This window comes from Alosa pseudoharengus, unplaced genomic scaffold, assembly GCF_046254945.1.
Source record: "Alosa pseudoharengus isolate Yale_2024_CS ecotype anadromous, Long Island Sound unplaced genomic scaffold, YU_APseudo_1.1 YU_APseudo_1.1_scf_24, whole genome shotgun sequence".
Lineage (NCBI taxonomy): Eukaryota > Metazoa > Chordata > Actinopteri > Clupeiformes > Clupeidae > Alosa > Alosa pseudoharengus.
In genome coordinates, this window is record NW_027468689.1 from 32,950,336 (window position 1) to 32,967,303 (window position 16,968).

The following is a 16,968-nucleotide window of genomic DNA, read 5'->3' on the forward strand; positions in this document are numbered from 1 at the left end:
CAAAGGCAGTGATGTTACATGTGGCAATATATTTACACAGCAAAAACAGCAGAAGGACAGGGATGAAGACTCTGGAGAAGATGGCGACAGGACAACGGATGAGGACAGTGAGGAGTAGTAGAGGCTAGTTCTTCCCTTTGTTACTCAATTGTGAGTCACAGCAGAGGGCCAGTGAATAGCTATTTCCAAAATGATTGTGGAATTCAGAAATAACTTGAGAATCCAAATTATTCCTCAACACTGAACATTTTTATCCTCCAAAAATCCGTCTAAATCACCCCCAAAAACTCAGCAAAATCAGCTTAATGAGAGTAAAAACGTGACCAAACCAAATTTAAATAGTGATTTTGAATCTTGAAAATGTCAGATATGGACTCAGCATCTCCAGTAACCCCTAAAAACATACTAACATGGTCCATTTTGGCCAAGCAGCTCTTATAATATGATCAATATAGGTGATTATGCTCATTTATGCTAATTAGCTCAATTACACAAATTGCCCAACATATGCAAATTAGCATCCGGCAGTTTCTGCATGCTGGGAACCCATACTATATATTTCCATCATAAAACTTTGGCGTACTCAACATTTCCGGGTTCACCTTTCTGTCCACTGGACTACTTGCAGTGCAAAACATTTTCAAAATGTGCAACGGTGATCACAGTCACTGCTTATGGCAGAGCTGACGTCTAAAATCGCTACAGGCTATCCTCCTTGGTTTTAAAAAGAACAATTCAAGGACTTATGGTAATTGCACTCTACAAGTGGACCGTTTATGCTTATTTTCATGCAGACTGTCAGACTGTTGCCCTGCAGCCTGTTCCGCAAGTCTGTTTTGATCTATACATGGAGAGTGAATAACGTTTAGATTATTTCCTACATTTGTGTAATATTTACAATTCTGAATTAGAATGTTTGGTGAACGATGATAGATAGCCCGATGACATTCATACCCGTCCTCAAATTATTGCCGTGATTCTATTTAGCCTATAGCCGGGCCTCGGATAATAGCCGGGGATGTGGCCGATTTGGACAAATAAAGGCTGGCCCCCAAATACAAGCCGGGGTAATAATTGCCTACCAGTAGGGATATCAGTCCACGAGCAATAGAAGACATTGTTTTGATTTAACTCCATGAAATAAAAGAGCTCTTCTTAATATTTTATATTGTTGATTGGCAACAGTATTAAACCAATGTCATTGTCCTACACCATGGGTCTCCACACGTCGCTCTAAAGCTACCAGTCGCTTGCCGCCCCCTTCTAATGCCTTCTACATACTCGACACACCCGACCGGTAGCGCGACAACGTGACGTCAAAATGACGTAGATCTTGCTGGCGCGCCAGGATTGAAGCCAGGTAGCGCACCACTCATTTTTTTTAGACGAGCGTGACAAGGCGGAAACAGGAAGATGGACTAGTTCAAGGGCAAGCGAGAGTTGCAGTGTTTTGTTACAGTCGTGAATTTTTAATAGTTTGCTGGATAAGTTAATAAAGTTACCAGTGAGTAACATGGAATTAAGAGGAACGAATAGAAACGATTTATTTTCAAACAAAGGATATCTATTAAGGCCTGAACAAAACCTCTTTCCACTTAAGGAAATTACACAAACTCAGCCAGCTGCTAGCTAGCTAGCCAGCTAACTAAACTGTTTAAATTATTAAAATATCCCTCGGTATGACTAAAGTATCTATCTATATATCCATCTATCTATCCTCCATCTATCTATCTATCTATCTATCTGTGCACACACCTTGGAAACTAGATGATAATGATGATGGTAGTTGTGAATAGTAGCAACCAAAGTCTGAAGTACCATCACAGAGGCTAGCTAGGTAGCTACTAGTGTTTCTTACTGCAGCTTCTTTAGCTGTGTAACGTAGTTAGCGTTAGTCGTTTCACAACAGCGACAACTCTGTTCAGGAGAATATTGCAACGAGTGTCGCGACCACCACGCGCGAGTATAAATGGTTACGGCGCTTCTGTGAAGTCACATTGTCGCGCTACTGGTCGGGTGCGTCGAGTATGTGGGACGTTTAAGCTTGCCAGAGGCTGAAGCAGTAGGCTACTACATTTAAACACAATTGTTGCCGCGAGGCATTTCAGCCTACAAATTTAATTAAAAAATTCATTAAATTTAGGCTACCGTAGGCCTACTTGGCTACGGAATAAAGTTTCCACTACAGCACAGCGCACGTTCAATGAATGAATGAAAGCGACTGCCTGTCTCGCAATAAACAGCGGGAGGAAATCCCGACACTCTTTCAACTCCATAAAACTTAATAGCGAACCATCAAATACCCCCCTGCTTTTGATAACCTACCGGTATGCCGCTCCAAACAAAACGCATGTCTCACAATAAAATGCACGTAAGAAATAAATACCTGCCCCAGATAAAGGCCTGTGCTTTGCACTGCCTAAATAAAAGAACCCAGACATAAGTTGAGGATTAATCAGCCATTTAAACGTGCCATTCTTCCAATTCATGGCACGTTTTTTATTATCATTTTTTTAAATGTGTTCTGCAGTACACAGCACAGAGTAACACGGCGGATATCGCTCATATACATTTTTTTTTTGACAACGTAAAGTATAAGTATAAGTATATATACTCTTTTGATCCCGTGAGGTCTCTGCATTTATCCCAATCCCCGAATTAGTGAAACACACAGCACACAGTGAGGTGAAGCACACACTAATCCCGGCGCAGTGAGCTGCCTGCTACAACAGCGGCGCTCGGGGAGCAGTGAGGGGTTAGGTGCCTTGCTCAAGGGCACTTCAGCCGTGCCTACTGGTCAGGGTTCAAACCGGCAACCCTCCGGTTACAAGTCCGAAGTGCTAACCAGTAGGCCATGGCTGCCCCTAAAGGCAGCAGGCATGTGTTGTTCAGGTGACCGCCTTAGCTGCAAAGTGCTGCGGGAAACCCTGAGGTGTTATGGATTCAGTTAGGGTAAGGTACCGAAAAAAGTACCGTTGAATACTGACACCAGTACCAATATTGGTTCAAATGTGATAGGTACCCAACCCTATAGCCTACTAGCTGAGACATTAATCAATGTTTATGATTTTGCATTTATTCACAAAACCAACAAGAGCAATTAGGCAACTGCAGAACATCATCACTCTCTATCAAAGTGGGGGAAATGGGGGAATTTTGTAATGTGAGTAGACGAACAGACGGATGAATACACACACACCAGATTACGTTACGTAATTGGGGACAAAGGCAAAAAATGCATTAAGAAGGGCAACACATCTAACAGCTTTTCACACCACAGGAAATGCAATGCTTATTTGAGTAAATATTAATCTATAGCAAAAGAGTTGTAGGAATTCTTATTTCTGCCAATGGAGTTGTACTGAAGTCAACAATTATGAATGATGGAAGCAGTATATTAACCAAAAGTCAAATATGAGCCTTTCAATTAAAGTTAAAAAGTTTGTACAATAACCAAACAAACAAAACATGCATGACTTAGCAACAAAAAACACAGCATTAATACTGTAATGAGAAATCAGGGTGATGAAATCGATACTTCAAGGTAATACTGTATGCTTGGGGTGGCCCCCAAAACATGTCTGTGGTATATAGCATCTGGCCCGCACGGGAGTACGACATCAAATTATAACCTCCGTAATTTCCCCTATTCATTCTCTATGGCGAGTCTTAACAGTACACGTGTTTTTGTCCACTGGTGGTTGTATTGGCGCTGTTTCGCGTTTACCATCGAAAACGGAGTGGAATGTAGGCCTACCGGCAAACAATGTAAGAGTCCTATACTGACTGCATCAGTGCTCAAAGTATTCTAAAAGTTTATCAATTAATTGTTAATAACTAACTTCTATTCAAGTCATATTTCTGGGACTTCCTGGGATAATTATTTCTATTTTTTATTCACTCGTTCAAATGTTCTCAAAAGTTCTCATCAGGTGAGTGAAAGTTAGAATGGGTCATTCCAGATGTTTTTGCCAGCACTTCATAAAACTCTCATAGTTTGAGAACTTTAAATTATCTGTAGGATATTGCTTGTTCATAACTTGAGCTGTGTATGCAAAGACACAGAGTTCAGAGTTCACACATTTTAGATAAAATATACTTTTGGGACTCCCTGCTAATACTTTTGGGAATGCTAAAGTCTTTTTATTAGTATTATTTCATTTGAAATGGTATTAAATTGCAGTAGCCTACGAATGTGTATGTATGTATGTATGTCTATGTAATGGAATATTCAACTAAGGTAGACTGTTGTTGTTCACAGCACTAAGCTATTTATGGTTACTGATATACTCCGAGTCTCTGGCCCTCTCTTAGAGCCAGGCATAGTGAGCTGGCCCTCGGAAGAAAAAGTTTGGTGACCACTGGTCTACAGCATGTGCATCCCTTGAGGTGTTTTTGAGGTGTGGTGTTTGTGTGACAAAAGGATATTTTGTGTTCTGCTTCAGTATTAGCCACATTAGCAAGATAGTAAGACAATGAGCACACAATAAGTTATTTCTAAAAGATGTAGACAAACCCACAGAAGGATGTGTCACTGTTACAGACCAAGATCAAATAAAGAGCCTAATCTCTGCGTCACATTCACATGGTCATGCACACACACACACAGACAAGGTTTTAAACATTTGCACAGACACATACATACAGTTGTCTGATGGACAACCTCAAGTTCACATTTCCTCTCAGGTGGTGTGCAGTCCCAAGTGCATAGTGAATCATCTCAACAAAAAAAGCAGTGTGCCTCAATCAGCCTCACCTTAATGCCATGACATCTTTATGACCCTACCTCCCATATTAATTCCTCCTCGAGGGCCCATTTCATTCATTCTCATTTCTTGTTCCCTCTGGAAGTGAAGAAAAGGTGTTCAAACGGTAAGAATTGAGGATACAATTTTAAAGTGGTACGGGTCATATAAACCTTCAAGTGCAATTGTATCTTGGGATATTGGATTACTTTTTTGGACTCATTTCCTGTCCCAATGAAAATCTTGGGCCTAAAATATATAGTCAACATGACTTTTCAATATTTGCCCAATTAATAAGAACTGGAATATTCTATTACATATTAAACAAATGGGGAGAAAAATGTTTCAGAGGCAATTACACAATTCAAGTCCAACATGTCAATCGACATGACAGAGCCACAACAAGGCCCCTAATGCAGGCTGGATTCACATCCCACTCCAAGGATTCCACAAAATAGGAAAATTGACCATTCTGTTCCTGCAGTGAACACATTGATATGCAAAGTCTGTTCAATGTGTCACACATTCATAACAAACAAACTACCCAAATAATAAAAACAATAATAATAGTAATAAAAAAAAAAAAACAGTAGTGGCTGGGCAATATGACGATATTCTGGTCGTTTCACACAATGGTATGTCAGAGCATATCTGGCTTGTGTTATAATCAATCATGTGACATATGTGACAAATTACCCATGTTTGCAAGCTACGTAGCATTGCTTATTTTGGGTTACTATTAGCAATGTCAATATAAATGCAGATTGTGAGATCCGTGCTTATAGCTACAGTAGTTCAAGTGTTGTAGCAAAACCTATCCCAAAGTGGAATTCAACTGTCAACTTCATGATGCATCCTGTTATACCAAGCTAAACTTTTTTTTCCCAACAAAAAGACTGATTGGTCATGGTAAAAGGTCATAATCAGGGGCGGACTGGCACCAAAAAGCGGCCCTGGCATATTTGGTCCAAGCAGCCCTCAAATCGGTCGGGCACACCTAATTAAATACAAAATCTTTGCATTACCCTTAAATATGCCTATATTTTCAACCGTCATACATCACTTTTAGTGCTCCAGGCCTCATTGGCTATCACTCTGACTGGTTGCTACACAAGCAATTATTAAAGAAGAGTTTCTGCTTGAATTCAAAGTATCATTTTAAATTGTTCAATAGGCTACATTTAAACTATACAATACTCAATTGACGGCAGCACCAAAAAAATAGTGAAGCCTATGTGTAAAGGGCTAAATTACCTAGATTGTCGTAGACATTAATGTAAAATTTATACCAGTTATCACTGTAGGACAACTGAAACAACACAGAATAAACAGGGCTGTTTCTGGAAATATTTTATTCCTGTAGGCTATACTACCTACCTACATTGCTGGTACATTTTGGAACAGTACAGCTACATGAACTAATTATCTTTAATGTCTTCTAGTAGCCCATCATATAAGTTATACAGTATATAGCTTAGTTGGCTTGTGCATGAATATGACAATTAACTTCGATTTGACACTCTTTTGCTGTCTGGGTTTGCAAATCATTCATTTAGAAAATTTAAGTTGCGCTATTTGTTATTATAATCACAGCATGGCCTTACTATGTTATCATTCCCATATCATTACATTATCGCAATTAATAAGTCATCATAATCATCATCGTCAGCATGGCATGTCACACATAGCCGACCTATTCCACCACTGAGTTCTGATCATGTAGCCTCAACTTGGCTCTACACTCTCCACCACCTGATCACTGTCCCTCTGCTCTGTATGCTTGCTTACATCCTCGTTTAAACTCAGCAAACTTCAACATGTTGCTGACATATGCTAGCCTACTTGCAATATTGTATTTTTGAAGCTTCTGCATTGGTGTTATTTTTCCACAATTGCCCCTATCGGCACCCGCCGCAATTTCGTGTAGGCTACTTCGATTAACTTTTGATGCGCTCACAGAATCCTGGCTCTGAGCCAAAATGGGAGGGGTGGGGCCTGACGTGAGCTGTTATTGGATCCATAGACTGTATATATACATGATTATGATTGGATCAGTCCAGTGTCAATATGGAAATGTAACCAATGGGCCACTGATTGTCCTTCCTTTGGGTCGATCGTTGGCGAAAATAATTAAATTATATATATATATATATATATATATATATATATATATATATATATATAGCCTATTCTATTGGCCCAAAAGGTGCGTCTGCCCACCGGGAAAATGCCAGTATGCCAGATGGCCAGTCCGCCCCTGGTCATAATCTGTAAGCTGATAATAGTGATTCTTCATTAAATGACTGAATTAAATGAATGAATGAAATCTGATGTGAATAATATGTTTTGCTTTGCAGACAGTTCTATAAAATCCCTTATTGAAATGAGCAGACCCAATAGTTGAGTAGACCCAAAGGTTGAGTGCTAAAGACGTTTTACAGCTACCATCCAAAAGTAAATGAACTTTTGTTTATTAGTCTAAACACATATCCCCAATAAACACAACACTTAAAGGTACTTCATGTACAAATGACCACTAGCATTTAAAATGGGTATTGCAATGGGTATCGCAAAATCACAAAATGGGTTGCGATGGGGGTTGTACCTGTGTGTGTGTGTGTGTGTGTGAGGAGGGGGGGGGGTTCTATTGGGTCTATTCGAAACGGAAGACAGCTACCTGCTGCCTCCCTCCTTACATAGAGAGCTGTCTCACTAGACATGACTGGATTAAATGTATCTTTTAACACTATTGTATGACGTTAGCAAAAGCCGGACGTTAAACTAAATTAGCTTATGTAAGCTACGGTTTAAATTAGTTTTACGGGCGGCAGATATATCAGACCAGACACTATTAATGGTTACAATAATGGTATAATCAAATAGTAAATTGTTTATTTCTCATCTCAAACCTAAGCAAAATAATGTCACACAAATTACATTTCAACAAAGTGTGCATTGATGCTGCCTCAAAAAATGACCGTTATAGGAAATCTAAGATATCTTAGAAGGCAGCAAAATGATTTTTTTTCGGTTTTGAACCGCACTTGCTGCCTCGCTCCCCATTTAGATATCTTAAAAGGCAACAGTTTTTCAGTTTCGAACAGACCCAAGGTGTGTGTGTTAGGGGTATAAAATAGCGACATGGCACCCTACCTGGTTAGCATCACTGTAAGCCCATTCAGTAATAATGCAAATAAAGGGTCTTGCTTAAAACGCCACCAATGAACGTAATTTTGCTCTCAATCAAAAGTTTGAAGTTGTTAACTGCCGTAAAGAGACCCTAGGTTGTTATATATAACACAACCATTATAAAACATTCTTAAGCACTGAAAGTAGAAGCTTTCGAGTCCGGGTAGGGTGACCCCGTCCCAGAATCATGCTTTTAATGATAAAAAAGCAGTCAGAACTTTTGATAGGCTCATTAAGTTCATGCAACACCTTAAAACTTGGTGCCTACACTTCATACACAATGTCTTCAAAGCCTGAACAAAGGTATGGCTGCCATTCATTTTTCACTGTTGTTTCCTTTATAAGCCTATAATGTAGTTTATCCAACATGTTAAGAAAGGCAGCTACATCACACGCCATAAACACACCTTGCCTAAAGCCTAAACCAAAGTGCTTTGTATTTGCACATTATTTTAGCCTACTTTCTACTTAATGCTGCTAATGAAGTAGAATGTAGTAGAGTAAACGTACATTTAACTTTAAAAATGTAGTGAAGTAAAAGTAGGTAGAAAAATAAAAATGCAAGTAAAGTACAGATACTCCCTATTCATAGTTAAGTACTGTACTTAAGTATTTCTACTGAGTTACTTTACATCTCTGCTTTTGTAAGGTTCACCACTGTTTTTAGCCAACATCTCCAGCATAGAATCTGTGGTACATACCCATGTAACTTTAAAAACACATTGATTGACAAGTAGAGTGATTTGGAACCAGATAAGATACCAACTTGTCCACTTTCAAATCCTTCAATTTGGGAAACAAATGCACATAGAGCACATAGTCGACCATGAATTCCACCCTGAAACTCCATATAGTTGTTCATATAGCAATTTTCAATATGATTATTGATTTAAATTCTAAACCTTTTGGAAAATGCATATTTGGCATAATACATTTGCCATTATTTTGGCATCACCAAATTGTAAGGACTTTGACAAACTGTTTGGGAGGCCAAACAAAGATTCCATAAACCAGTCAGCTAACGGCTAAGAGTTGCTTTAGGTGACATCTTAATCACTTTCCCCGCAGGTTGCAGATCTCTCCACGCGGTAACAGCAGGAGAAAAGAGGTAATCATAGAATTATACATCAATATCAGAAACACATTACTGCATGCAAAGAATGACAGTATTTTTAAAAAACCTATTAACACATTTAAGGCGAGACACGGCAGGTGAAAACATCGTTTTTTCATGCACTGGTCATTTTCGAGATTTTGAGCTAGTTTGTTACCTTAGCATGTATTCTATCACACTACTCAACAAAAAAGTCCGATTTACACAGTTAGGTGTTTATTTCATTATATTGTGTCTACTCACGCCTGTATATTTCTCCTAAATTCAGCAAAAGTTAGCATGCACTCCTGCGACCCAAAACATTTCATGTGTAGTACTGTTGGAAAGCTCTGTTTTTCCTGCATCACGCTATGTGATCCATATATCCGCACTTTCTTTGTATCAGCAACCAATCGTGAAAGTTCAAAGGCGAGTCTAGGCTGAGAACGGAATCTCATTGGCTGTCTTTCAAGGCTGTTTTCTCAAAATAAGTTTCCTCTCCCACTCTGAACACGAAATCTCCACTCAGAAGCGCTTACATACACCAAACTTTCTAGACTTATGCCTAACTATATTTAGAAGATTTTTACAGATGGGTTTGTTGATATATTATTCCTAGCCTGACTTACATGACATTTCATGCCTAAAAACATGGCGATTTAAGGCATGACCGCATATTCTGATTTACAGGATAACAAAAGTAGATATCCATAAATCCCGCTGTAATTTCCCCCCATCTAATATCTGAACACAATGAAAACATAATTTTGAACCTGGCTGTATCCAATGCTCAGTTTTTGTGTTTTAAAATGTATGCAAATTAGCACATATTTAATTACATAATGCCTAATTTGCGCATATGTAAACATTGAATTACAGGAAACTTGTAATACATTTTTTTCTCATATTAATGTAAGTAATCAACTGGGGAAGTTTCATAGTGATATCTGCTTGTTAAAAAATTTACCCTATTCACCTGTAGTGTCTCGCCTTAAGGCAAAAAACGAGTATGTTTTTTTATCCAATTGTCTGACACTCTACATAGTCTAACACATTACAAACTTCTTAATGAACCTTCTAAGAAAGATGCAGATGACCTCTGATGCATTTTGATTAGGATATTTATAGCAAATACATGCACACTATTGTCATAGCCATCACAGGTTATCAAATGTGCATCTCCAGATTTATATTTCAGCTAAGATAGATGCAAAGCAGGTATGCTGAAAAAAACACTACGATTTGATTACTTGGTTCACATATAAAAACAGCATTTATAGATGGTCCGTCTCTGTCTTGTGTCTGTGTGAGTGAGCGATTGCGTGCGTGTGAGACAGAAATGCATTATATTTAACAGGAAAGAAATACTACAACTATACGTTAATATCAGCACTCAGCACTTAAAGGAGAAATCCGGCCGATTTTAACATCTTGTTGATCGCTAGACATCGCCGAATACTTTTGTTAGAAAAAACCCCGACCACAATCGGTGCTACCGAACTGGAGTAGCTGCAGCTAATGGCCAGTGCTCCCAGTGAGCTACAATGTAGGTCTGGGGGCATCATCTAAACGTGTCTTTTTGCCTCTTAACCAACTCAAAATGTCATTAAAAGTTCTGTGCAACATGAACAGGATCCTTACGTGACAAAACAAGTTTTTTTTCTACTCATTAAAGAAACCGTTTAAATTCAAAGTTTGTACTGACTTCGGCAAAGTCTAGTGATCAAGATGGATTTTTCTCCGCAAAGACTTTTACATCTATAATTTTGTATGAGTCAACTTTCAAAATGCTGCAGTAGGAAACCTCATTGACTTACGCATGAATGAGGTTTCTGATGCAAAACAAAAGCAGAAAATCAAACATTTTTGATGGGCAAAAGTTTTAGAGTCAGTGTGCAAACGTTATCACAATGTGACGCTCGGCGTGAAAAGGCCTCTATCCTGCGTTTATTCAAAGAGGAATTTGTCACAAAATTACTATCAGGGTAGAAAAATTTGGTTATACTGTAGCTCATAATATTAACAAAAGTGAAGCTATTTGTGGAGCCACCCCAAAATGTAGTAGGTTCTTCCTTGGCCCATGATGCACCTTTCCACCAAGTTTCATGACAATCAGGCTAGTACTGTAGTTTTTTGCTTAATCAGGGTTCCAAACTGTGACCAAATATGTCATATGGTCAGATGTGTGACTACTTGTTGAGTTGACTTGTTGACTTGTCTTGTTAAGTCCAATTTCATGTAGTAACATTCATGGAAGTGCATGACTACCATCAAATTGTTCTGGTATAATAATAATAATAATAATTATAATAATAATAATAATAATAATAATAATACATTTAATTTAGAAAAGCGCCTTTCAAGGTACCCAAGGGCACTTTACAATAAGGTATAGGCACTGCTTTCAATTCCGGTTGAAAGAAGAATTTTTTCTTCTATGGTTCACTTAATTAGCCAACGGCTACATAATTTGGGCAGGTTATAAGATGTTTCCATTAAAATCCTGAGGAAAAGAAGATATGTCAGCAATAGACATACAAACACTCTGTACACACATACACACACCAAACAGGCACACTTTCAATATTAGGACATTTCACAATCTTAACACCAGTATACTGAAGACGACAATGAGAGGATAAAATTTACCCCATCACTGATCTCCAACAAACTCATCTTCAGTCATTCTACATCAACTCTGCATCCACAAAATCCTACTCATGTGATCATGGAAATGCCAACACAAGCAACCATATGGTTCACAAAAATAGTGTGCTTAACAGACTTAATGTAGACACAAAATAAAAATTAACATTAGGCAAATTAATTAGGGATGCTCCGATCAGTGTTTATGGGTCCGATCACAGATTACCAATCACTGAATTCAGCATCTGTCAATACCGCTCACCAATCATAGGATGGGCATTATAAGAAAGTGCAGGGCTCTACACTAACTTTTTTTTTCCTTTAAAGCCAACAGTTAAACATGCCAATGCACCAGTTGCAAAGATTACGAATGACTGACAGCATTTACAGGAAACAGAATTTAAAGATTAGTGCCTACTTTATTTTCGGTCTGTTTTATTTTTCTATATTTTGTTTTAATAATATCATGCATTATCATATTTGCATTTATCCTGTAGATCACATGTCCTGCAAAATGTAATTTATTTGTGAATCCATCTGTTGCAAATCCAAATGGTGATATATCTAATTTTACTAATACTAAAACAAACAGCCCATTTCCCTTCCACAACTCAGCATAGCCTAATCAAGGATATTTATTGTAAATTACCCCATAACAGGTTATTTAATTAAGGCAATTTATCGGTTTATAAATCATATTCTTGATAAAAGGTAGGCCTGAAATGTGTTTCCTTAGTTCAAGACTGAAGAGACCGTATGCCTTTATGTATAGTAGTAAGGAGTGAGGGGCTTTTCATTTGAAACATTTTTTTTCAGTCTGCCAAATGCTCATTCAGTGAAGAAAGTTCATTGCTACGTAACGGTGTAACAGTTTTAGGACCTGTTTGAGGCTATAAGATACTTACAGTGTTGTTATTAAGATGCAGCCTACTTGATGTGAAGAACAGGCAAATAAAATGTGTCAGCAGTAAGTTTTCTACTTTATCTTGTAGGCTATTCGGTGTAAACCAGCATGAATGAAAGTCATCAGTAGCGTTATACCTTTGAAGTAAACGGGAGTATGATGGGAGGCTACTTTTTGTGTTTCCCATACATTACTTATTTGTGGCGGCCCACCACAATATCAATACTGACCACCACACAATGATTTTTCCAGGTTGTACTAAATTGTACTTAAATCTGGTTAGCATCATAATCATGCTGCGCTAATTTGTTAAAAACTGTTCAAGTTAATTCTGCAAACCTACCACCACAAATAGAATTAAGTTATGTGGGAAACACTGGAGTCTGTCTCAATTGGTGTACTTTCGTGTAGCACCCTATGTGTAGTGTGTGTTACTGGTGGAGTGCGCAAATTTTAACAGAATAGTATTGTCTCATATCAAACACTAACTCCGTGCACTTCACGGAAATGACGATCGCAACATCAAACTATTTTGAGTAAATATCGGCCGATAATGATTAGCGGCCGATCGATTAGAGTATCCCTAAAATGAATACAACAGTGGCATCATCATATTGAATCTAACACATAAACCTCTGTGATGTGTGGACACATTTAATATACACAGTATAGTCTAAAACCAGACCTGCCAACCTTGAAGAAAGTTTTTGAGTACCACCTCGAGCCTAAAAAAAAAGAAACAAAGCCAAACATTCAAGATAGGACTATATGCTACATTTTGGATAGCCAACCCAGAGGTTGCGTTAGACTTTTTCCATTGTCCTCTCATTTTGACGGACACGTTTATTTCTCAATGATCTTCTGCCTGCTCCGCTAGTGCTGCACATGCTAGCTTTTAATTATCAAAAGTGATTGCCAATTTGAACACTTTAATGACATTACGAAATAGCCTAGGCCAATTACCTCCATATTAGTTCTGACACCAAATAAAGTAAACTTCATAAATAGGCCTGTATCCATTGCGAACATATTTTATTATTAGTCTTAAAAGCTCCATAACATAAAATCATCGTTGAGCCATTGTCAACATACTGTAGTATAGTTTGACTTGTACTGCACTGCGCTGATTTCTAAAGACTGCTGCACAGTGACGGCGACTAGCGTCTTGAGCTCAAACAACGCTAAGAAAGCGCTTACGAATGGTCCAGACCAACCGTACGAACGTGTCGAGAATCGTGCCATAACGTTAAGAGAGAGGTTAAGGAATGGGTTAAGAACTACTTAGCGATAAGAACGTTTTGGGTAACCGGCCCCTGTTTATTTTCTCAATGAATCGATTTGTTGTTTTTTCTAAAAAAGCCTGAGTTGCCTTGTTTTGTCCACACATCAAATATATTCAGTTTACAAAGGAATAACTAAATAAGACAATATTCAAGTTTAAAAAGCTAGAATCGGAACGGAAAACAGTTTGTGATTAGGGGTGGGAGATATATATCGTCTGCGATAATATCGTGATTGTTGTTTTAACGATGTGCAATTTGACATTATCGAGTATTGAAATTACTTATGGGGAAAAAACACTCGAAATCACGCATTGAAGACTCATACATTCCCAGGAGGTGTAGGCCTATGCGGGAGAAGCCCCTGGCTGCAGCAGAGCAAGTGTCACGTGATCACTAGTGGGTCACAACGTTGTCACACGCACGCCTAATGTTTATTTTGTGCTGCGAGAGTAGCCTACTTGGGATGTTATGCGGCTACTTCTGTTCAAGTACAAGTAGCATTGATGAGACAGTCACGTTTTTTTCCTACACGGTATTATATGGAGAGAAACATTAGCCTTTGAGTATTTTAATAGTCAGTTGTAAACAAAGAACTATTCTCATGTAACTTTTTTGTAAATATCTACGTTTACCGATTATGCTAACCGTTAGCATCTCTATGGGATTTCTCATATACATTAGCCATAAGCTAACGCGTTAGTTTCTATTCTGTAACTTGGAATGCTAGCCTACATGATTGCTCTTAAACAAAACATCGAAGGAAATAACTGAGATGTACTCTGTTGGTCTGCTTAGTTTTACAGTGAATCCTATGTAAAGGTTTGAAAGGAACTTCAGCTTCAGACTTTCCTTGGGAAACTGTTAGGCCTATTCATCTTCTCTAATGTAGCTGGCTAGACCATGACATTGCCACACACACAAGTGGAGGCAGAATTGGAAATGTGTCATAGAGTGACAATGCATTGGTTGATTTGGTTAAAAAGTCACAGGTTAGGTTATTGGTTATTATTGTAATGCTATTCATAAATAATGAGCTGTAAAGTAACTCAGACTTTAACAAAAACATTTTTTTAAAGGATATCGACTAATTATCGTTATAGTCAAAATCACAAAAAATATCGAGATATTATTTTTTGTCCATATCGCCCACCCCTATTTGTGATTAATTTATATATATTTATATTAACCCCACAACCCTGAAATTACTCCATTTAAGCTGTTTTAGTGTTCACTTGATGTGTGACTGGTAAGCCCAATTTAGCCTAGACGACAAGTCGCTCAACAAAAACAAACTGCTGTTAACAGATGTTGTGGAGCTGTAGGCTTTCATTGTCCAGTGGCAGCGAAAAATTGTCGAATAGAATGTCAACTAGCTGATAACAACTTAATGTTACTTGTGAAATGAAAGTAAACAGACATACAACATAACCACGGCAACACACAATAGAACTCAAACTCAAGTACAACTTTGAATAAATATCTAGAGTATGCAACAATGCCTTTGCCGCTTACATTTTTTAATGTACACAAATAGCTCCATGACACCCCGGCAGACAGAAATTGTGTCACTTTTATGTCATATTTTGTTGAGCAATACTTGTTTCTTGGGTTATTAATTAGCCTTCAGTCTGTTTGGGAGCATACTAAGTAATTTCACTGATATCAAACTGTTGCTATGACACACAGAACAAAAAAGCATGTGTGATATTCTGATTACGTCATAGCCTCAATAACACCTTATGTATTTATTCATGTGATGTCAAAATAAATTACTTAAATTCTTCAAATGCCACCTTACACCAACAAGACACCATAAATAAGCCACAATGCTTAGTTTATTAACTATCTGCTGACCTATAAGGCCAAAGTTGTAAACAAAGATGATCCATTTCGTTAGATTCACATACTTCTAACGAACAACATAGCAATACAACAAAAAGTTGAAAGTTAAACTGAAGCTTCACCATTCCATCCAGTTTTCGGTGCTGTGAGCAAAAGCCACAGTTGCAGGAGAGGGGCCTTATTTGAACTTTTATGCAGTTACAGCTACAAAAAATAGCAATATAGGAACAATGTCCCATAAAAATATTTATTGTAACAGGCAAATCAAACTACAGACTCAAATGACAAAGCTATAACACTCAGATTAAGATTTAGTGGAACAGGTAGAAAACAAAACTGGTCTTTCCAGGTCATTAAAAATCGAATTATGTGTTACTTGTACAGGCTGAAACAAGACACTCTTAGTACCAAAATATGGCATAGTGCCTGAAAAGCAATGGATGCAATGAAAAAGTAACAGTGAAAAAGTGTTATGACTTATGACCTTGCATTGACAGATCTTCCAGCGAATGCAAACCTAGCCAACAGCTGGACGCCTGATAACACGGTGGATGACCGTCTGTAGCTCCAATTGGTGCGGTTCACGCAGGACCGGCAACAACCACATCGGCTTGTTTGCATCGGACTGAACATGTTGAATTAGCGCCAGAACCAACGGGAAAGAGTTGGCTTGCCTACTTGTTGCTTAGAAGCACAGTGTAATCATCAGATATCCAGGTAAGGAGATAAAATCCTCATAATTAGTGTTTTGCCTCTAGATGAGTGGATATAATGAGTAGTTACATATTTTTCTCTCAAAAGACTCAGGATGGACAATACCAGTGTAATTTGCCACTTATTATCAAACATACATTTGGTTATGCACGGTCTTGGTGGACGAGAGTAGCCTAGCGTGAAAATGGTAAGCTAGCAATGCTTTGTTTACGTTGCGCAGATATATCCGTATCTCGCACCAGCAGCAGAATGTAGCCTACATTTTAGTTGACGGTTGGTAGTCTTTGCAGTGTGCGTAGTGAAACTTTTGTTCACCAGGGAAAGGCAACACAAGGCAACTCAACCGTCAATCGCCATCATAGGCAGTGCTTTCAAGTCTGCTAGGTCTGCACCTGTAGACATACACCTAAAATTTGACAATTTTTTAAAAAGGATAACACCATCTATAACCGCCTGCTACACCTGAGTCCGTTTCACAACTATTTACTGGTGCTTGCTCTTTGAAGAGATGACAAACCAACCAGGAGAGCAGGCCTAAGGGCTTGCAATGAT

General features: G+C 38.2%; 1 protein-coding gene across 4 annotated transcripts in view; it reads right to left on the bottom strand.

The window, feature by feature from the left end:
- Positions 1 to 16,968, bottom strand: part of pspc1 (paraspeckle component 1) — a 90,142-nt gene that overhangs the window by 38,195 nt on the left and 34,979 nt on the right. The window contains exon 7 of one of the 4 annotated variants that reach the window (XM_076303763.1): positions 4,787 to 4,844. The exons of the other annotated variants lie outside the window; for them this stretch is intronic. Within the exon in view, the coding sequence (XP_076159878.1) occupies positions 4,787 to 4,844 (58 nt within the window). The remainder of the gene's footprint in view (positions 1 to 4,786; positions 4,845 to 16,968) is intronic. 4 annotated transcript variants of the gene reach the window in all.